The sequence below is a fragment of the Dreissena polymorpha genome, chromosome 15 (genome assembly GCF_020536995.1).
Source record: "Dreissena polymorpha isolate Duluth1 chromosome 15, UMN_Dpol_1.0, whole genome shotgun sequence".
NCBI classification, from domain to species: Eukaryota; Metazoa; Mollusca; class Bivalvia; order Myida; family Dreissenidae; genus Dreissena; species Dreissena polymorpha.
Window position 1 is genome coordinate 2,534,998 of NC_068369.1, and position 23,222 is coordinate 2,558,219.

Consider the following 23,222-nt stretch of genomic DNA (forward strand, 5'->3'; position numbering starts at 1 on the left):
TGTCCGTTGTAGTGGCAGCCATTGTGTGAATACGTTTTTTTGTCACTGTTACCTTGACCTTTGACCTAGTTACCTGAAAATCAATAGGGGTCATCTGCGAGTCGCGATCAATGTACCTATGAAGTGTCATGATCCTGACAAAAGCGTTCTTGAGTTATCATTCGAAAATCATTTTACTATTTCGGGTCACCGTGACCTTGACCTTGTGACCTCAAAATCAATAGGGGTCATCTGGGAGTCATGATCAATCTACCTGTGAAGTTTCATGATCCTAGGCATATGCGTTCTTGAGTTATCATCCAAAAACCATTTTAGTATTTCGGGTGACCTTGACCTAGTGACCTCAAAATCAATAGGGGTCGTCTGCAAGTCATGATCAATCTACCCATGAAGTTTCATGATCCTAGGCATATGCATTCTTGAGTTATCATTCAAAAACCATTTTACTCTTTCGGGTCACCGTGACCTTTGACCTAGTGACCTCAAAATCAATAGGGGTCATCTGCGAGTCATGATCTATGTACCTATGAAGTTTCATGATCCTAGGCCCAAGCGTTTTTGAGTTATCGTCTAAGACAACCACCTGGTGGACGGACGGACTGACCGACATGAGGAAAGCAATATACCCTCTCTTCTTCGAAGAGGGGAATAAAAATACACGGAACACAATTAACATTAATGAACGTTTATGGTCCGAACATAGATAGTCGGAGAGGATTTCAATATTGTTTTTAACCCATTATTAGAGATAAAAGAAATGGAAATCTTTAAAGTACCTTGGGCTATTTCAGGTTGTATTTCATGCAGTTAAAGTTCAACTACAGAGTGATCAGTCATAAATCCTGGTTTTATGTTGCATGTGTCGATAATGTTGCAAATAGACTCGCATATTAAAAAAAATCTTACTCCAAAATATTGCTGGTTTTGTGTTTGAGTGGCAGGTGAATTTTCTTTCATTATGATTAACTGTATGCCATATGTTTATGAAATTGTAGTTTTCAATTATGCTATTCAAAATGTTCCTTTTTTTTATAAAAGTAAATAATAGCTTTTGAAAAATACACAATATGAAACACAAATATAACAGGTAATAACCAATACAATTTAAGATAACAAAGACGCAAATCCAAACACCTTATAGGAAATAATTAAAGGCAAGATACTTAACACAACAATAAGATGCACGTCATTTAAAACAAGAGGGCCGTTAGGCCCTAAGGCATAGTACTTCGAGCACGGGCACAGCATGTTGAACACAATGAAAACAATACAAAATACTGTGCAAACATTTTAAAACGTAGAAACAAACACAAAACTATACACTGACTAGTAGTTAATGGCAAAGACGTAACAAATCAAAGTCAAATGATAGAAGAAGCTTATTTTTCGAAACACTAAACGAAAGAAACTGCCACGACCAATGGCGGCCATGTTTTTTATTCAACTGGAACCATTTTCGAACTCATTTAAGATTTTATAGGGAAACATGTTGTGAGGATCTAAAAATGTGACTTCTAGAGTGTTATGAAGGTTTTACTGTAGCCATTTAAGGAAAAACTGCCACGCCACCTGGCAGCCATGTTTTTCAACCAATTAGTCCATATTCGAACTCGATCAAAATATCATTAGAACAAATGTTATGACTAAGTCATGAAGATTGGACAATAAATTTGACTTCTACAGTGTGAACAAGTTTTACTATAGCCTTAATAGGAAAACTGCCCCGCCCCCTGGCGGCCATGTTTTTCTTCCAACGGAATCATTTTTGAAATTGTCAAAGATTTTATTGGAACACATGTTCTGACCAAGTTTCATGATGATTGGACAAAAAATGTAACTTCTACAGTCTTAAACAAGGTTTTACAATAGCCATATTAGGAAAACTGCCACGCCCCTTGGCACCCAGGTTTTTCAACAATAAGAAGCATTTTCGAACTTGTCCAAGATATTAATGGGACACATGTTCTGACCAAGTTTCACGAAGATTGGACAATAAATATGACCTCTTAAGTGTTAACAAGGTAAATGTTGACGCTGCACGACAGACGACACACAAAAGGCAATCACAAAAGCTCACCATAAGCACGTTGTGCTCAGGTAAGCTAAAAAAAAAAAAGAAACACACAAACTTGAAAATGAAGCCATAAAAGTCATTGAAGCACTTGAAAAACAGATGCATAAAAGAAACACAAATTATACCACCTCCATTGAAGATGGAAATTTTCACACACCAAAAAAATAATGGAAGGAATTTATCACACACACCTCAACGGCATATTAATTTGAGCATGGGCACAGCATGTTGAACACAATGAAAACAATACAAAATACTGTGCAAACATTTTAAAACGTAGTAGCAAACTCAAAACTATACACAGACTAGTAGTTAATGGCAAAGACATAACAAATAAAAGTCAAATTATAGGAGAAGCCTATTTTGCGGAAAACTATAAACGAAAGAATGTTGAAAAAAACAACCTGTTTAATATAACACATTATGCTTTAAAGGAAAAGATAACAATGATGTGAAGGATTACAAACTGAATATGAATATTGACAAGCTCGTTTAAAAATGCCAAATAACAAAAGTCCGGAATCTGATGGCATCACTATTGAGTGTTATAAAATATTTTGGAACAATATTTAAACACATTTAACATTTTCACTAAATTATTCATATAACAACGGAGGAGTAACCACTCAAAAAGCAAAGTGCTATTGATAATGAAATGTTTATAAATTGTACCGAGATCAATCTAAATAAAGGCAGGGCAGAGTTACCAATACCATCGAAAAAAATGAACAAGTATTTAGTGCTGAGATCAATTTAATGAATACAATGCATTAACAACTTGTAGAACATGGAAGTTGATGGTTTTAAACATCAAAGCTTAATATAACTTTGCATAATGAAGTATTAACTAACAAGGGCTGTTTGTAAAACATGCATCCCCCCCATACGGGCTTTCCGTTGTAGTGGCAGCCATTGTGTGAATACGATTTTTGTCACTGTGACCTTGACCTTTGACCTGAAAATCAATAGGGGTCATCTGCGGGTCACGATTAATGTACCTATGAAGTGTCATGATTCTAGGCAAAAGCGTTCTCGAGTTATCATACGAAAATCATTTTCCTATTTCGGGTGACCGTGACCTTGGACCTTGTGACCTCAAAATCAATAGGGGTCATCTGCAAGTCATGATCAATCTACCTATGAAGTTTCATGATCCTAGGCGTAAACGTTCTTGAGTTATCATCCTAAACCATTTTACTATTTCGGGTCACCGTGACCTTGACCTTTGACCTAGTGACCTCAAAATCAATAGGGGTCATCTGCGAGTCATGATCAATCTACCCATGAAGTTTCATGATCCTAGGCGTATGCGTTCTTGAGTTATCATCCGGAAACCATTTTACTATTTCGGGTCACCGTGACCTTGACCTTCGACCTAGTGACCTCAAAATCAATAGGGGTCATCTGCAAGTCATGATCAATCTACCCATGAAGTTTCATGATCCTAGGCGTATGCGTTCTTGAGTTATCATTCAAAAACCATTTTACTATTTCTGGTCACCGTGACCTTGACCTTTGACCTAGTGACCTCAAAATCAATAGGGGTCATCTGCAAGTCATGATCAATGTACCTATGAAGTTTCATGATCCTAGGCCCAAGGGTTCTCGAGTTATCGTCTGACAACCACGTGGTGGACAGACAGACCGACCGACCGACATGAGCAAAGCAATATACCCCCTCTTCTTCGAAGGGGGGCATAATAATCTAGTTCTACAAAATGATTTTTAAATGTTTGGAACAAGAATAGCATCATGTAATTCTCTGTCTTTTGTATGAGTATTAACATATGTACTGTAAATGTAAAAGGGCTAAATAACAAAGGAAAACGCACTTAAATTTTCGAATGGTTAAGATGTAAAATAGTCTTTTATAGGAAAATCACCTTTTACATATTAGCAGTTGAAAATAACACCCTCTTAATAAATAGACATCATGCTTTAATTGAAGAGGAACACAAATTAATTTGATGTGCCTGCACTTCAAGCTTGTTAAGTGAACAATCAATCGTGTCACATGTTATCTCACATGATGACTCGAATAAAAAGCCTCAGACAATGAACAGGAGCAAAATACAAGTGTACAATTTCGAGTATTTATAGTCTCATTCTTTAATCAACCATAATCTAATCGAGTAGTAAAAGTGCACTTTTGCTTTTCATAGATAAACTTTCAACAGGACTTTTCGGCACTACAACAATGGATCATGTAAATTTTCTTGCTGATCACATGAATAAACTAACCATTTATAAGAATGGACAACTGTATGTCAGGTATTAAATATAACATGCTACCAAACAAATTTATTGACTGTGGATTGCAGTCAACATCCTCAAATATGCACCAAGTCATTTATTATGTTACAAGTATTCTTATGGATCATATAAGAGAAACCAATAGCATACATGATGAATTAGAAGAATTTAAGTTAGGAGTTCCTGATTTAATCAATGGAAAGTCGTGTACTCAATGAATGATTTTCTGTTTACAAGATCAAGCTTGTTTTTAATTTTAAAACTTCTAATTTTATAACTGAAAGATCCTTTGCATTTATACAAGGTCGAGTCTTTTCCTGTACCTATAAATGCTACATCTCATGATCTGTAGATGAAACTCAAATATTAAATCTCCCTGCTTTCTTATTGATAACTAATGAGTGGCTAGACCCAATTAAACTGAATGTGTAGGGTTCAGCCTCAAGTATTGTAAAAATAATTTTGCCTAATTACTTCTTCATGTTGTATGTTGGCAATCTTTGCAAATGACAAAATCAAGCAAGTATATGCGTAATTTCAGGTATGTTAAAAATGCCATTATACCTACAGCAAACACAAGTTCACTATATTTAAAACACTATGAATACATGTATACATATTCAGGTGACATTAAATTAACAAAACCAAATTATTTTTTGGCCCATTAAAAGTTTTTAAGACTGGTTACTTGAAAAAGAACAAGGGCTGTTTGTAAAAATGCATGCCCCCCATATGGGCTGTCAGTTGTAACGGCAGCCATTGTGTGAATACGTTTTTTGTCATTGTGGTGGTGGTGGAGGTGGTGATGGTTTCATGATACCAGGCGTAAGCCTTCTTGAGTTATCATCTGGAAAGCATTTTCCTATTTCCAGTAAACCACTTTACTGCCTCGTTTCACTGTGACCTTTGACCTAGTGACCTGAAAATCAATGAGTCATCTGCCAGTTATGATCAATGCCCCTATGAAGTTTCATGATCCCAGGGGTAAGCGTTCTTGAGTTATCATTCGGAAAACATTTTGCTATTTCCAGTTAACCATTTTACTGTTTCAGGTCACTGTGACCTTGACCTTTGACCTATTGACCTGAAAATCAGTAGGGGTCAGATGCTGGTCATGATCAATGTCTCTATTAAGTTTCATGATCCTAGTGTAAGCATTCTTGAGTCACATTTAGAAACCATTTTCTTATTTCAAGTCACTATGACCTTCACCTGTGTCCATTGACCTCAAAATCAATAGTTGGTCATCTGCCAGTCATGATCAATGTACGTATGAAATTTCATGATCCTAGGCCTAAGCGTTCTTGAGTTATCATCAGACAATCATGTGGTGGACGGACAGACAGACCAACACACTAACATGTGCAAAGCAATATCCCCCTTCTTCGAAGAGGGGCATAACTAGGAAAAGTAGGAGCTTGTTGTAAAATGTATGAAAAAGTAGTAGATTTATATAAAAAAAACACTATGAAAAACAAGGTAAACTAGGAATGCTGAATAATGTCATGTATATGTATAACAGTTTACTGAAGTATCACTGAAAGTACTTCTGATCCTTTTAATTGCAGCCTTAAGTTTGTTTTTCTCTCTGCAAAGAAAGATTCTGGATCCAAGTCTTCATCAAGTTCTTGTGGAAGGGCAGCCATTAATAATTGTGAAGGTATTGCCCTCACAGAGTCATCACTGAGGAGAAGTTCTGTAACGTCATCTTGTACACAGGCACCTATTACTGTAACCGTCACATGTACAGTTGGTTGTTCGACTTTCTGGAAAAATAAGGAAATACTTCATATGGCAATACAAACATTACCTTTCAGGGATAAGGCAGCATCAGACATTAATCCTAACCATAAGCGTTCTTGAGTTATCATTCGGAAACAATTTTACTATTTCGGGTCACCTTGACCTTTGAACTAGTGACCTAAAAATCAATAGGGGTCATCTGCAAGTCATGATCTATCTACCTATGAAGTTTCATGATCCTAGGAATAAGCGTTCTTCAGTTATCATTTGGAAACCATTTTACTATTCGGGTCACCGTGACCTTGACCTTTGACCTAGTGACCTGAAAATCAATAAGGGTCATCTGCGAGTCATGATCAATGTACCTATGAAGTTTCATGATCCTAGGCATAAGCGTTCTTGAGATATCATTTGAAAATCATTTTACTATTTCAGGTCACCGTGACCTTTGACCTAGTGACCTGAAAATCAATAGGGGTCATCTGCCAGCCATTATCAATCTACCTACGAAGTTTCATGATTCTATGCATAAGCGTTCTTGAGTTATCATCTGGAAAGCATTTTACTATTTTGGGTCACCGGACCTTGACCTTTGACCTGGTGACCTGAAAATCAATAGGGGTCATCTGCGAGTCATGATCAATCTACCTTTCAAGTTTCATGATCCTAGGCCTACGCGTTTTTGAGTTATCATCCGGAAACCATTTTACTATTTCGGGTCACCGTGACCTTGACCTTTGACCTAGTGACCTCAAAATCAATAGGGGTCATCTGCGAGTCATGATCAATGTACCTATGAAGTTTCATGATCCTAGGCCCAAGCGTTCTTGAGTTATCGTCTGACAACCACCTGGTGGACGGACCGACAGACCGACATGAGCAAAGCAATATACCCCCTCTTCTTCGAAGGGGGGCATAAAAAAAACTCAGATGCACAACTTCACATAGTGAGCAATAATGCTAAAAAGATTCAAGACAGTGACTGTAGGTCTTTTCTTTCTTGAAGTGTCAAGACTGTAGGTCTTATACTTTAATAGATATGCGCAAACTTTTTTAAAGTATAATTTTACTAAGTTGAGAGCCATTACTCTGCTTTAAGATATTGAAAGCAAATGGAAAACCACAGGTGCACAAATTTACGTGTTAAGCAATAATCTTATTAAGTTTCAAGGGTGAAGGTCTTATACTTGTGTAGATATGCATATCACAAACTTTACTCAGACGCACAGAAGAACAGCAAACAGACGGACAAGGGTTTTTCTTTTGGGGGGGGGGGCACAAAAATAGGCAACTTGTCATGGTGTTCTGCCCACCATAAGTGCATCTTAGCTAAATTATTTGAAAAATCCTTAAAGTATGCAGTAACAATATTTACTTACAGTAACTGAAGTTGTGTAGGTAGAATTGAAGCTGGTTTCAGTTGTGTACTTTGTTTGGTAAGTGTGTATTGTCAAATCAGTGATTTTGACGTAATCCCCAGTTCTGACGTCTTTGTTGGTGTTTCTCCACAAAGCCACTTTTACTCTGTCCACCGTTGCATCCTGTATGTAAATTGATCTCATCTTTGTCGGACTTTTCGACTTTCCTACCAGGATGTCACGCTCTTCTTCATCCTGTATAACATGATTACATACATATTGAGTTAATGGCAAAATGACAACAGCTGTCAGTAATGGTGTGCATGACTTGAAGGATATACAACATGCTGACCAATATTCCTGTTAAGTTGCATGTCTTTAGCTCAAGCATTTTGGAGGTTCACGCGACGCAGCATATTCGGACAGACACACCCACAGACAAGTTTCATTAAGAATGGACAATAAATGTAGCCACTAGAGTGTAAACAAGGTAAATGTTGACGCTGCATGATGCACGACAAACAAATGGCGATCACAATAGCTCACCATGAGTATGTTGTGCTCAGATGAGCTAAAAATGGAGTGTAAAAGGGTTAAGATTAGTCATTACGAGCTGTTTTAATGGAGAGTTAATTGTATAAGGCCTAACAAAAATTATGTTTATTTCCTGTTACCGATCGACCGTCAGAGTTTACCCGTGACTGCAATTCTTTTATAAAAAAATCGCGAGTGGACAACAACGATATTGTTTGACACTATTTGGTCCCTATGTAGATCTTAAAAGGCCTGAAGTTTAAACCACGCCGCTATCTTTGAAAATGGCCGTCTGCTCAAGCGTAGTGGCTTAACAAGAAGGCAGAGCTGCCATTATCTTCCACCATTTTGGAATTAAGGGTAGGGGAAAAAATCCAATGACAAGGCAGAGTCATGTTTATATCTAATACAACCAGACTTGTTATAAAATGTTAATACATTTTAAACATTATTTCAAATTATTGTGATTTAATTTCCGGTAGTTTTTTTTAATTATTTAATTATAAAAACCAATCGTTCCCTCGATGCGAAGCTTGACAGCTCTGCATTCATTTAAATGTAAATGTTTCTGTGTTTTATTAAATGAAATCGTAACCTCCAGTGTGAAACAGTACTTTATTATCACAAGAAGGTCAGTATGTGTTATATCTTGATTTGTTTTGTGCGGTAACCTCCAGTGTGAAACAGTACTTGATTATCACAAGATGGTCAGTATCTGTAATATCTGTAATATCTTGATTTGTTTTGTTTGTAACTTTCATTTAAATTATTTGAATCGTGTTGGTACAATATGAGTACGAACATCAAAAAATTCCGAACATTTTCGAACCAAATATAAAAAAATATCCAAACTTACTGACCCTCATTGTTTTAAGCGTGTAACCGGAAACATACATGTTTTTGTGTTCGGTGTAAGGTTAATGTGCTAGTTACAAATGCATAAAATCACCATCCAAAATATGGCAGATGACTATTTTGTAACCATGTTTGAACAGGTTTAACATGTTGGTGCATATTCCAGAAAACTTTTCAGCAGGTGCACGTTTCGTTGCTAAGAAAATGATAAACAAAATTCGTCCGCTATGTTTATTCATTTAGTCCATCAAAACGCGGGGTTTTTGGGGGCGGAAGCCCCCGATACCAAGGAAATCGGAAAGAAAGGATTTTACTTACTTCTCACCAAAATGATCAAGATACAAGAGGTTTTACGCCTTTGTACAGCTGATCAACCGTGTCTTTGATTGTCGCAGTCGGCAGTCCATCGAGCCAGTGTCAACTTCTTATAAAATTATAATCGAAAAGTGGACACTAGTCACACTCTTTTTACACATTTCGCCGTAATCCAATACATTCAAATTACACAACCAAAAACCCCAACCGTCGTCACGTTTGCAGACATTTAAAAGAAAAAGAATACAAAAATTGCTAACAGTTGTATGTTGTTTTGCGTTTCATTAAAAGTAAACCAATCAAATGCCACTAATTGGTCACGTGATTAGAAACGTAGAACATCGTCATCAAAATGGAATTTCATTCATAAAACGGAAGTGAGATTCTCGCATGAATATGCAAACAATAATAAAAACTATGCCGTATCCAATGCTTAGGAATTTTGCTTCAATAATATTTTTTACACGTTTTATGACACTGTCATGTTATAAAGTGATGTTATGTATTCATAATGCGAGTAATTGAGAACTTCTTTGCAGGGACCTATTTGTTTGTATAGGTCCCTCTTCTTTGATTGCGTATGAATGACCGCCAAGTGGTAAATCGGACTTTTCCAAATTCATTCATTCGCGGTTGTTTTGGCAGCCAGCCAAGTCAGCTCACTTCAAAAAACGGTTTAACTACTTTGGCCTAGGGGCTTCGCCCCAGGCCAAAAACCGGATTCACAAGTTATAAGATATTAACTGAATCACACTAAGATATACCGCATCATCATTTCAAGAGTGATTCATGAATAACCTTAGTACTAAAATATCACAATAATATATTGAACATGATTCTAATTGCAAACAAAACATTTATTCAAAATTAAATTTGAAAACTTTCACCATCTTTGAACTAAAAATAGATAGAACATCGTTCTAGATTGAAAAACATTTACTGCTGATGTTGATATAATAACGACGTTATAAATAATTATAAGAAAAGCAATATTTCAAAGATCAATTAAAATTTTCAGTCAGTATCAAATAAATTCAAAATCAATTACAAGGGTCAATTTTAGTATCTTCTCGACAATATCTATAGTTTAAAATTGCCGCGCGCTATTTTTAAATGATGCCTCTTCTTGAATCTTTTGTTGTCGAAAGCTTAAACTTTTTTATTATGACAGAACGCGGTAACAACATACGCTACTCATCTTTCATCATTTGCCAATATACTTCCCATGCATTGAATTGAAAAATTGAAATAGTTATTTATAAAGCGTGGTGCAATACCCACGGATATATCATTTTTAGCATGACATGTAGTGAGTAAATTATTAGTTCATTATTAAAAATAAAATGTTCAAAGCCTCGATTTGTGTCGATGTCATTGATGCACAACAGATGGATGCAACAAAAATTGACGAACTAATTACCAAAGGTCAGATAGAAGTGCAATGTGGACGCACGGCAGAGGCCAAGAAGCATGCGCGTGAGGCGCAGGTTAGGGCGGAGGAGGCAATGCATCGGTATTTACAAAGCGATGCAGACAACGAGGCTGAAAAGAAACTTACCGACTGGTTTCGGGAATGTTGTGCGATTTTTGCAGAGGTATATAACGCATTAAGTGCAGTCCTGTTTATGAACACTAGAATTATATGTTTATGCTAACAATTTTACTGAATTTAATGATCTATATTTGAAAGTTAATTTTATATCCATTTAAGAGAGACGTGTAAAAGACCTTAGTAGGATACAATAAAAACGCAAATCTGGTTCACAATGAAATAATCTTACCAATGTCTGATATTTTCATTTTACGGAGTCGTTGTTTTGCCATTTTACAGTCCTATAACAGTTTAAGGAAATCACTGTTTACTAGATATGACTTTCTTTTTTATACGCTTGATAAGCATAAATATGTAGTGGTATGAACTCATTGAAGTACGCGTAAGTAACCTAAGTCGCTTTCTGTTGACTTTTGTGAAGTTAGTAAAACAAGTACGCAGAAGAGTTTTATATCAGATCCTTTTTGATATTTAAGTTTTCATTTTGGTTTCAGATTGAGGAGTTCCCAATGGCTTTAAAATGTTTCTATTTAGGTAAGAATCACATAACATCTACCATCTAAGACTATTGTAAAATAAATAAAAACAGAAACCAAAATGGTCTATTACAAAACTTATTATTTATCACTTATCCGTTTAAGCGCCTTTACACATTACAGAATTTTGAAGCTTGTAATGCATTGTCTCATTTGGAAAGATACTAGCATATAAAGGTACAATTTCAAGTATACACGGAGTCAAACCTTGATGTCATCAAAATCAAATGCACCGCGTCCTAAATAATTCAGGCATATCCATTTATTTCTTAAGATTTAACCTTCTGTCAGCAATCCTTCTGTAGTTAGCATTGTAACAAAAACAACATTCGCAATAAGTTCGTTGTTTCGCGTTACTACCGCTATAATTCAAATGAAGATTACTCGCCAGCAAAATTATGTTATTTCCATTTATGTAATGTAACTATTATATATTAACAACATTTTCGATTCATCCCTCTCTGATTTCATACTCATGATATGGTTAAGGTGTTTAAACAATTGGCTTTTCGTATGCAGCAACATGTTTTGACGACACGTGGACAACTGAAACTCACACGAGAGTTTCACAGACTCTGTGGAATAAAATGCATGATATTCAACAAAAACAACGAAGTTCGACAGTTGAGGTTACTATTTATTCATAAAAAACTTGAATTAATCTAACGGTTGAAATAAAGTGTATAAGTTGTTAACAGACATTATATTAATTGTGACAGTTCAATGTTCAAATCGAGGAAGGGAGGGCATGAATGATTGCGGAACGTTAAGTGTAGTTTAGTATTTATTGCAGGAAATCCAACAACTGTTAGGTGATTTAACCATTATAGCCGATATAACCGAGAAACGAAGGAAGTTTGAATTGTGTATGTCCATATGTACAGATTTCGAAAACCAACAACAATTCATGATCAACCAAAATAAATGTTCGTCTTTGATGAGACGCGCTAGATGCTTGTTTCAAATGGTATATATTTAATTATTAAAGAATTACCTTTCAATTCCTCTTCTAACTAAATTATTATTTCAAAGATGACAAATGCGATATTTCTTCCAATTTCATTTACATAATTATACAAATGGTTACGTTTTGTTTTCAAACATAAGCTTTTTAAATGGGATGTTATTATTGCGTATTGCTCTTGTAGTATGTATTACACTTATTAAAAATCAAATCACTTTTTTATTTGATCTTTCACAATGAAGCATAGACACAAAGAAGTATTGGAACTGACATGCAGAGGTAAGCACATAATTATGTATGTTCCACGTACGGTGTTTTTTTTCTAAACTGCTCAAATGCAAGAAGCATTCATTAATCAGTTACTGCGATTGAATACTGTTTTTGTTAAAAACGTTTAAACAGAAATTATTGAATTTGGAAAGATGGTTATTTGTTATCATCACACTTGAATTTTGTTTCAGTATTGAATACGTTTAACAAAGACGACGATGAAGCAAAGCAGCTTCTGGAGATGTCTGTGCAAGCGTCATTAAATAAAAAGGATGCCGATTTCGGGACTGTTGACTCCAATAAGGTAAGTGACACACACGATGGTAAAATATGTGATCTCATGTGAATATAAGTTTTAATTTAAAAACGTTAATGAAACCCTAATCACTGCACAAAGAAACAACAAACATTGCTACACAAAACAGCTCTCTAGAAATGAATCCCCCAAAAAGTTATTGGCGAAAAGATTTCCCGTTTGACCTTATTTATTGATATGTATTACGTCACACTAATCCTAGAAATCTCCCCTAGAATGGAAATATAACTGCAGAAAATTAATGAACATATACATGTTTTTGGAAGAATGCATATGTATAATGAGCTTTTTTGGCTGCTTTTGTTTTTACATCATATGTAGATCTCTCTATCCGTAAAGGAGATAACACCACCGAGAAAAAAGAAGAAACTTCGCAAACGTAAATATAACTTGTATTTTCTTACATCTTAAAATTATCTTCAACTACTCTCTTTCTTTTAAAATAAGCCGGGTATTCGGCTGATCGAAAACGTTTAAGGGCAATTTTAACAAGCTGTATTTCATATGTGGATCAAACCTGTAGAAATTATCCATATATAAATTTAGTTAAACCTATATATTTTAACTCGATTTCATCAAAAGCCAAATACTTATATTGACTATTTCGAGTCCGTGACCATGCGATCTATGAATCAAATACCGAACCTTTAAATCCTTGTTGAATTTCAAAGAAATAAATGTCAATAGATTTTAAGACTTATACAATCCAATGTCTTGATAATAAATATACAGCGTTCTTTTTTTCTAAATTGGGTATGACTTGTAATGTTGGCTCAATTTGACTATATAGGAAAAGTAGTAATTGTAGATATCTTTGGTAAAGAACAAAGAAACAGTCATAAATAATTGGCCTGAAAACCGTGAGACGTTGATTCGTTATGTTATGGTAAAGAGATAGATCCCGACAAACAGTTGATCTATATTGAATATATGTTCTTCTTTGTCGGTCCTAGTACTATCTATTATACGTCTAACGTAGTCCATTTCGATTAGTTGATCATCTATTGAATTGTATTGGTATTGAGGTAAGTTTGTCATTGTTTTGCAAATCAATGGGCAAGTTTGTTTATTTTATAAATTAATAAAATATAGCCTCGTTCGTATCAATGTTCCATGGGGGGCATTCTGCATTTACAATTATAGTTTTGCGTTTAACTAAATATGATTTTAAAATGTTTCTTAAGTTAACTTATTTAGAATATCTCATTTTATATGGAACACCAACTTGCTTTGTACAGGTAAAGTCGGAAATCGGAGTACCAAGGCTAATATCGAAGCAACAGATATAGTGGAAGAGAAACACAATATTGGTAGTAAAATCATAGGTATTAAACAGAAAGATCCACATCGAGTAATAGAAAGAAAAAGTAACGTTCGAACCGGTAATCATCAGCCCGGGTTAAAAAACGTTGAGCAAGATACAACCTCTTACAGGAGGAATTCTGACTCTGAATCTCTTGGTTGCGGTTTTGACACAACTGTTGAGATTGATGAATCAATTGAAGATAAACCTGTTTCGTTCGAACAGGACGAAACGGATGCATTGACAAACGATATTGACTTTTATGAACAAAGTGTTTTTATGTATAAAGGTGATAAAAGACCGTTCTGTCTTGAAGAAGAACAGTGGGTTAAGAAAGGCCTGGACTTGCATCAACATTTCGTTAATCAATTTAGTCCAAAAGCAAAATTTGATAAAATTTACGAACAATGTGAAAACGCAACACAGTTGCATGATTATCTAGACTCCGATTCTCAGACGTACATACGGTGCATAATACAACATGACGGCTGTCATGAGGCAAAGTGTATGCCAGTAAGCAAAATAGAAGGATGTTCTGTCATACACATTTCGGGGCGATCCAAGATAGGCAGAACTTTCAATGGAGATGAGGTCGTTGTCGAATTGATTGATAAGAACAATACTTCTGACAACAAAACTGGCAAAGTTATTGGTGTACTGAAGCGCAATAGATTCGCTGATATTAACCACCCCGTATTTGTATGCACTGTTGATGATACTGGCAGCTATTTATTGCGACCTATGTGTAAAACAGTTCCAAAAATTAAAATTCAGACAAACAAAATACAGGCCGACGGGAATAACGCAACATTTACTCTTTATGATTATGATATGCGAAAAAGAGTTTTAAGAAAAGCAAAGGACTTTCATGTGACACCAAAGGAAAGCAAGTTCGTGTATCTGGTTGTTATGATTACATGGAACGAACGCTTTCCATACCCGCTTGGAGCAATTATTAAAATACTACCCTGGGGAAATACTATAACAAATGGCATAAGAATTCTAAATATGCAGTTCGATGTACCATCGGTGTACAGTAAAAAAGTTGTAAAGCAAATGAAAAGATTAGAAACTTTGGAGGGATTTGACGAACCAGGCTTACAGAAACAGCAAAACAGAAGAAACTGTGCACACCTTGATGCATTCACAATCGATCCCCCTAATGCGAAAGATTTGGACGATGCTTTAAGCCTAGAACTTGTTGAAGGCGGATATCGAGTCGGTGTTCATATCTCAGACGTTTCCGAGTATGTTACAAAAGACAGCCCATGTGATATCGAAGCCAAAGAACGATCTTGTACTTTTCATCCAGAAATTAAGAGGGCAAGACACATGTTACCGGAACCTCTTAGTGTACAAAAATGCAGTTTGCTAGCAGGTAAAATCAGACTAGCGGTATCAGTGTTTTACATTTTCGGCTCAAATGGACAGTTAAAAACCTTCAACTTGATTTCTTATGAAATTGCTAAAACAATTATACAATCTCGAAGGCAATTCACCTATAAAGAGGCTCAGAACATACTTAGTAGAGATTTGTCTGATTGTGACGTTGATAAAATTGAAAATGATATGACAATCCTGCGACACAACTGCGCAAAGAACGCTTAGGAAATGCGATGTTTTATTCAAAACAGGTTTTTGATGATGAAAATGATGATAATAACACAGTGGAAGCTCATTATTTAGTCGAAGAATTTATGATTCTCACTAACTTTTCAGTCGGAAAAATTTTGTATGAACATTTTCCCGATTGTGTTCCTGTCAGATATCAACCACCACCTTCTGAAGAAAACATGCAAGAATTTCTGACAAAAAACGATATATATGTTGATGTAGTTACGCACTTGCAGGATAAGTGCTTAGGTGGCAAAGTCCGTGGTCTTCATACACTTTTGTCGATGGAAAGGGATGCGCTAGAGGGAAAGTACGTGGTCGTTCCCAAACAGGTGCGACAAAGGATTACAGATCCCACCGTAAGTCCTAAACAAGTGCTCACGTGTGATCATTTGTTTCCCATTCAGTATGTTGTTAATATGCATTGGGTTTGCATTCAAGAAATGGCTGGTTATGTCTGCTGTACTGGAAAAACTTCTGATTCTACTGATGGTAAGCATTACGACCTAGATGTCTTCCCATATGTTCACTTCACTTCACCAATACGACGCTACATTGACTTGGTTGTACATAGGCTTCTGTGGGCATATCTTCATCAGAAACCGTGTCCTTACAAAAGACATGAAATACATTCATTATGCATTGATTTGTCTTCAAAGCATAAGCGTGCACACGAATATAGACGAAATTGCATTCTCTTAAAGAAAGCTTTAGAACTGCAAAAATATCAACAGATGATACCGTGTTTTGTTGAGGATGTATCCACAAGTGGAATTACTTTTTGCAACCCAGCATTGAACAACGTGATGAGAAAGGATAGGACATTAGAATTCAATCTTTTGGAAATGGGTCACAAACCTGAACTTATGCAGGGCACATCAGGGCAGTATATCAATGCGACATGGAGAAAGCGATTGTACGACAGCAAAGGGATGGCATTCCAATATCTGAAAGGTTCAGGGAAAGTGGACTGTCTACGGCTGAATTCAAACAAAAACGCCGTACTTATACCGATTTGTACATGGGCACACATGTTGAAATCTGCAATTAACGACCATAATGCCGATTTTCAAAGACATCTACATGCCTTTCAACATCGTTCACCTGATTTTCCAGGGTATGATGATGTCAGCACTGAAAGCATTGAATTGAAGGAATTGAAACCTTGCACAAAGTTTTCAGTCGAATTTAGACGGGGTCAGGTCATTACTATTCAAATGTCTGCTGGACCATTACGTGGCATTATGGTTCCAAAGCCCGTGTGTTTAAAATTGACTGATACTATTTCATTTTGTTTGTTGCATACAGAAGATCCCGTGTTGCACCTGTCTAACTATTCCAATCAGGCAGTATCGAAATCTTTCCGTAATGCGACACAGTATGTAAATGAATGGCTACCGCTCATTCTAATGGAATCTGCCGCCAACATAGTGGGTTGCTCAAATGATAATGTCAGCATTAATAATGTCAACATTAACTTTACATCGGGTACTACCGGAAAATTCGTTCTTTCGATCCAACACTGTGAAGAACGAAATATAGAACTGTCCGGTATACAAAGGGACGAGTCTGACAAAGACGAAGCCTTAATTAAACAGTCGTGCGATTGGCTTTGTCTGAAAGTACCTCTTCAAAGAGGCACAGCCACTACCCATGACGTCAATTACAATTATTGGATTGGTCACGGAGTTATCACTGATATTAAACAAAAAGGAGCACAAAGTGATAAACTTTTAGTTAATTTTAAACTGTGTGCAAGAGCTGGGTCGTTTCCTTCTGCGATAGGTAATGGCAATGCGAAATGCAGTGTAGAAATACTCAAGAAGTCATATGTTGACTGGTAAGTGTAATGAGTTGACAAAGTGTATCTGCAATTAGATTCGTGGAGAAGTTACTATATCTCTTAGCCTTTTCACTTTGCCTTACCATTTTCTACTGTATGTGTTCTAGTTTGCAACAACATTTTCTTTTTGTACATTGCAGTCGGACGGAAAAAATCATACAACATCTTCAAAGATCAGAAGATTTTCTTTCAAAACAGATAGCCATTAAACATCGAATACCAGATTTGGGTGTGCACTTACACTTCCTGCTTTGTTTGTTTTTGTTGCTGATTTTTATACCGATTTTGAATGATGCTAATTTACATATTGATGTGGAAAATAGCAAATTAATTTTAGATGATAAAGAGCTTGTAAATAACCATGTATTTTTCTACTATCACAGATTCCTGTTACATAGATGCCCTAAACGGGTTAACGTTGGATCTAAGGAAAGCTATGCTCAAGAATAACGACAAACAGAAAGAGGCGATTGAAAGAGCTATGACATCACGTTTTACCTTAATACAGGGACCACCTGGTATCTTAGAAATGACTTAGAAATATGATGCTTTAGATCACAAAAGATCTTTTACACGATTACCAATTCATTTTATTCATAATTCAATCTATGAGATATGACTAACAAACATACGATGCTAATCTTGACATACAGAGCCGTACATCCATTCGGACTCCTTTTTTAATTTCAGTATAAAATCCATCATAAAATCGATATCAAAATCACATATTGTGTACGTTTGTTTTCTTTAGCATGTTACAGTGGTGTATAGTCGATACAAATATTGGTTTAATATGTATTAATTACATCGTTTATAGTCTGACATCAAACAGTAAATTTGTTGTTTGCATCATAGGTTGGAGGCGCCTATGACCGTAACTTATCTTCTTAGTGATACTAGTAACCCCACTTACGTTGATGGATACATGGCTTGAACTAAAGGAAATCATGATCTCTATCGAATCAGATCAAAAATTTAATCATTGTTTAAATCATTATTTATTTGCAATAATACACCGAAGAAATACATGCATAAACTTGACTGTTATGGAGGGGCCTAGTAGTTCGGAGTTCAAATGTTTCTTTTCATTAAATTCTATTGATATTTTGATACGCTGATCGTATTTATATAATACATTAGTTTAGAAACTGTCTTTTAAACATATAAAATGTACTGAAAATTCTGAGAGTCATATGCACAGAAAAGTCATTTGAACGACTTTAATACAGAGAATTAAAATTACAATAATAAACCGTCACCTTGGTCTCGTGTTAAGAAAACAGTATGTACATTCGATCAAAATTTAATTCAATTGTCCATTGGCTGATATTATTTAATCATAACGTATCTCGATGGGCTTATGATGAGCGAAATACATACCTGATATGCATGTTCCATGGGGTTGGAGTCTCTAATGGATGTTGTACTATATTCTGAACCGTTTTTCCAAATTCACTTCTTCAAAATGTACTCCAAAAAAATTTAATGCGTTTTTTTGTATATGAAAAATACATTAAACGTCAACATCCGGGAGATGCTGCTAATAAAATAGTTGTGTCTATATAGCGTAGCTGGTTATTAATAGTTTAAACAAATAAAGTACGTGCTATGCAACATTTAATGTCTTGCTTAGAAAACAAATCATACTTTAAAAAACGAAATCATACAAAGGCTCTATGTCATTTTTTTTTAGCAAATGACGCATATTGTTATAAAATTGTTGCGACGTCTTCCTATTATTTTAATGTTACGGATATCCGGATATATTAGGATAAAGGGAAATCGGGATCCTGATTTTGGATAGGATTCCCATTCTTAGTCAATACATTTTTGTGACGAAATCGTATATCAGATTTTCGTATATTCACATCCGGTTTTACTTTTTATTTTAGGAACAGGTAAAACGCACACTGGCATCACATTGATCTATCTTTTTGATAAGATTAATGAAAAAATCAGTACTCAGAGTAACCAGCCGAGAAAAAGCATATTGTTTTGTGGACCATGTAATAAATCAGTGGACCATGTAGCAAGTAGGTTTCAGTTAATTTGGAATGTACATGCCACTTTAAGAGATTTTCCAATGTAATCGGTACATTGAGAATTGGAATTTCTACCAGTTTTCTTCGCTCACGTTTTGACACATGTGTTTTTGAAGCGTTATATCATACATTTGTTTCATTTCTTAAGTACTTTGAATATAATTTTTTTACCATAATTATGTATATAAAATAATTAAAATGTAGATTTTTGTCAATAATTGACAGTCACTATACGAAATATAATAAACTTATATAGCGCTTGTCTAATCTTACAGGGTGGATGCTAAAGAAAATGGGAACTTACTCTCTCAAATTTGTGAGGGTCTATGGAAAATGGATTGAAGCCATTGATTTCCCCATACCTGGTAAAACTTTTTACCACCCGAAAAACCTAGAGCCAGCGCGTGATCTTCAATGTGTTTCTTTGCACCATCTAATTCGTGAGGATGGCAAACCATTTGCTGAAGAAATAAAGGATGTTGACAAACACTTTAAAGAGCATGAATATATTCCAATGCCTGCTAAAGTGAAGGAATACAAAAAAATGCTACGGATGGCATGCCAGGAAGAACTAAAGAAGTACCACATAATTCTTTGTACAGCTGATGTTGCTACAAATCCAAATTTGATTCAAAATTTAAATATTCAACAGGTATCAAAAAGCTCAGATTGATACTGATTATACCTGGTCAGTTTTAAAGCAGTAAAATAATTATATGCGCGGAATACGAAGATAAGATATGAACATTACTTTTAAATTGTGTTTCTCCGATCATGATTTGTAAATTATCAGATATGAAGTTTCACCTTTGACTCTTATATTGTGTATGGCAATAAATAGGCCAGGATGTTAAGGTATCATTACCGTTTGAATATTTGAAAGCTTCTCAGAGACATCAGATACTTAATGGTTGATTATGTTTTTCACGTCACATAGCTTTCTAAAACACCATAGTTTTCCTAATTACAGCTCATCATGGACGAAGCGGGTAGGTGTCCCGAACCAAAATGCTTGGTTCCCATTATTTCTTCAAAGGCTGAACAAGTTGTCCTCATTGGCGACCACATGCAGCTGCGACCAATCATTAAATGCAAAGAGGCAGCTGAACTGGGAATGGACACTTCTCTGTTTGAACGATATGCGCGCATGGGTACATCCGAGAAACTTGAAAAGAATGTGAAGTTTACAATGTTAGAGCATCAATATAGTATGGTAATATCTTTCGATTGTGCTTAAGTCACTTTTATGTTAAGTGTCGTCTTGTATACATTGTCCGTTATGTTATAGACAGTTCAAAATCTTCATGATATAACAACAATTGTTCGGATGGTGACAATAATTGATCTCCTGGCAATGTTTCTAAAGCTTTATTATTTATACATTTAGACAATAACGTCACATGTATACTGTTCTTGTAGTATTGTAAATAAAAATGCTCAATATTTAATACTAATGTTTGTTCCAGATACATGAATATATATTTATAAAACGTTCATTTCAGCATCCTAGGATATGTGACATTTCATCAAAGCTGTTTTATGAGGGCAAGCTTCAAACAAAGCACGACTTCACCAACGACCAGCCGCTTCCGATATGGCCACAGCATGAATCCCTTGGCTTAATACCCCATGTGTTCGTGCACCTTGTAGGCAATGAAGAAATGCTTACAGTTTCGACCGAAGACGGCAATGAAATGTCAAATAGTAACGCAGAAGAGGTGGATTATGTCGTAAGTGTTATTTACTGTATTGGGACTTAGTGTCATAAAGCACCACATTTTTATTTATTTATCTTTTATTATGTCTTGAAACTGTATTTTCAGGTAAAGTTATACAAATATTTGATTAATCAGGCTCCGAGTGAAACCGTTTATATCTTATCACAATACAACGCTCAATGCTCGGAAATAAAACGAAAGTTGCGAGAAATGAACTTATATGATGACGATGTCAGCACAGTGGTCTCAAGTCAAGGTAAACCTTATTTAGGAAATATTCTGTTTTACGGTGCAGTTCTATTTGAAGATTGTTTAATAGAGTTTAGAAAGTTGTTATATTATTTGACTATAAATATATTCAATTGTATATGTTATCCATGTTTATCCACCAACATTGAAACCAAAGAAATATATTCAAATTCAAAATAATTGTATTTGTAAGCTATATGCTTTTATATAATATTTGTAAATAATATTTTTATGTTACATTCATATTTAGAAAGTTCAATTGGTATTGATCTCCTTATTTTTACAAAACCGTATTTTTGTCACTTTTCTTTGACAATACTCTTTGTAACCTTGTATTACAGTGTACAACACAATTAATTGTTGAATCTACTTATTAATTGATAATAACACAATTAAAAAAATGTTAATAGAATGGCTATCATAGTAAAATTAGCACTTAAAGGAACCGTCAACCAGATTTTACGAAAAAAGAAAAGTTCTAAAATACCGTATTTTTTACAATTATTTGTTTATATTGAATAAAAATCACGACTGGTATATTACATTACTCGAACAAAGTTTATATTTTCAGTATATTCGGTAATAAAATTTCGCGATGTGAAATCGAAAGTACATCGCGAAAATAGGTGACATATATAGGATCTGACACGAGTTGTCATATCATACCATATTATATTAAACGAGTTTAGGAACTTTGTTAGTAAGCGAGCCTTTGGCGAGCTCACTAACGAATTTCCTGGACGAGTTTAATAAAATATGGCAACGAGTGTCAGATCTTTTTTATCACATGCTTTTAAATGAGGAAATTAAATAAATATTTACGCAAACATAATGATAAATCCCGAATGTTGTTTACATTTCGTGACGTCATTTGACGTTGCAACGTCATTTCAGCAAAATAACAAAATGCGATTGGTCAATAAACGAAAATTAAGCCAATGAAAACGCTTAAAAATGTTGTATTACACATGTGTAATATAAAAAAAATATGTAATGGTTGTTTTACATGGGACACATGGTATAGCATGTGATAAAACGATATACACACTATAAATAACGCAAGTAGATTGATCAGTTTATATATAAATTATATACAATTCACTACGCATGCACAATTTGCATTCCTGGATTTACCACGTTACGATGATGATCAATCTACTTGCGTTATTTATAGTTAACGGGTAGTTACCTGGTACACATACACAGTAAAATTTTATTACCGAATATACTGAAAAAATGAAAACTTAACAAATTTTTCAAGTAATGTTATATACCAGTCGTGATATTTTAATTAATGTAAACTAATAATTGTAAAAAAACACGGTATTTTAGAATTTTTATTTTTTTCGTCAATCTGGCTGACGGTCCCTTTAAGTTAACAATAGTTATTCAAACAAACCATTTCATGAAATCAACATTAACAACATTTACGCAGGAGGGGAGTGGGATTACGTGATATTCAGCACTGTAAGATCCCTGCCTGAGTATAAAATTGAGAAGAAACCCACATTGGGCTGGTGCAAATACAATCTGGGTTTTATCACCGACCGGAACCAAGTCAACGTGGCCATAACAAGAGCCAGGAAGGGTCTCGTCATCGTTGGTACGTAACACAGTAAACTAAACGACGATCATGCGCAATTTCGACAAAGTTAGTTTCATGTGTTGGTGTGTAGTAATATG

General features: G+C 35.1%; 3 protein-coding genes and 1 long non-coding RNA gene across 12 annotated transcripts in view; 2 read left to right on the plus strand and 2 right to left on the minus strand.

Moving 5' to 3' along the window:
* The window catches only part of LOC127860737 (coiled-coil domain-containing protein 178-like), a 127,521-nt gene that overhangs the window by 48,744 nt on the left and 55,555 nt on the right, over nucleotides 1-23,222 (plus strand). The window lies entirely within an intron of this gene.
* On the minus strand, nucleotides 423-5,477 carry LOC127860740 (uncharacterized). The gene is made up of 2 exons (XR_008039911.1): nucleotides 3,437-5,477; nucleotides 423-3,291 (listed from the first exon to the last, which is right to left on the minus strand). It is a non-coding gene; the product is annotated as an uncharacterized LOC127860740 (long non-coding RNA).
* Nucleotides 5,612-9,458, minus strand: LOC127860739 (uncharacterized). Of its 5 annotated transcripts, none has more exons than XR_008039909.1 (3): nucleotides 9,136-9,458; nucleotides 7,450-7,683; nucleotides 5,612-6,093 (listed from the first exon to the last, which is right to left on the minus strand). XR_008039909.1 is itself a non-coding variant. In XM_052399016.1 (3 exons), the coding sequence occupies exons 1-3, from the start codon at nucleotides 8,856-8,858 to the stop codon at nucleotides 5,851-5,853; spliced, it is 513 nt and encodes a 170-aa protein (XP_052254976.1). In that variant the 5' UTR covers nucleotides 8,859-9,066; the 3' UTR covers nucleotides 5,612-5,850. The 5 variants fall into 5 exon arrangements, 3 of the variants coding, with proteins under 3 accessions (XP_052254976.1, XP_052254977.1, XP_052254975.1); XR_008039910.1 differs by lacking the exon at nucleotides 9,136-9,458 and adding an exon at nucleotides 8,103-8,428; XM_052399016.1 differs by lacking the exon at nucleotides 9,136-9,458 and adding an exon at nucleotides 8,823-9,066.
* The window catches only part of LOC127860735 (helicase with zinc finger domain 2-like), a 93,024-nt gene continuing 85,468 nt past the window's right edge, over nucleotides 15,667-23,222 (plus strand). For 2 of the 5 annotated variants that reach the window (XR_008039906.1, XM_052399006.1), the window contains exons 1-9: nucleotides 15,667-17,527; nucleotides 17,671-17,759; nucleotides 17,914-18,048; nucleotides 19,423-19,563; nucleotides 19,848-20,224; nucleotides 20,543-20,785; nucleotides 21,075-21,302; nucleotides 21,396-21,546; nucleotides 22,975-23,142. Coding sequence is in view for 3 of the 5 variants with exons in the window: in XM_052399006.1 (XP_052254966.1) it covers nucleotides 15,690-17,527; nucleotides 17,671-17,759; nucleotides 17,914-18,048; nucleotides 19,423-19,563; nucleotides 19,848-20,224; nucleotides 20,543-20,785; nucleotides 21,075-21,302; nucleotides 21,396-21,546; nucleotides 22,975-23,142 (3,370 nt within the window). In the remaining 2 variants the exon portion in view is untranslated. Of the gene's footprint in view, nucleotides 17,528-17,670; nucleotides 17,760-17,913; nucleotides 19,564-19,847; nucleotides 20,225-20,542; nucleotides 20,786-21,074; nucleotides 21,303-21,395; nucleotides 21,547-22,974; nucleotides 23,143-23,222 lie in introns of those variants that run through there. The other 3 variants (XM_052399008.1, XM_052399007.1, XR_008039907.1) reach the window with 3 other exon arrangements.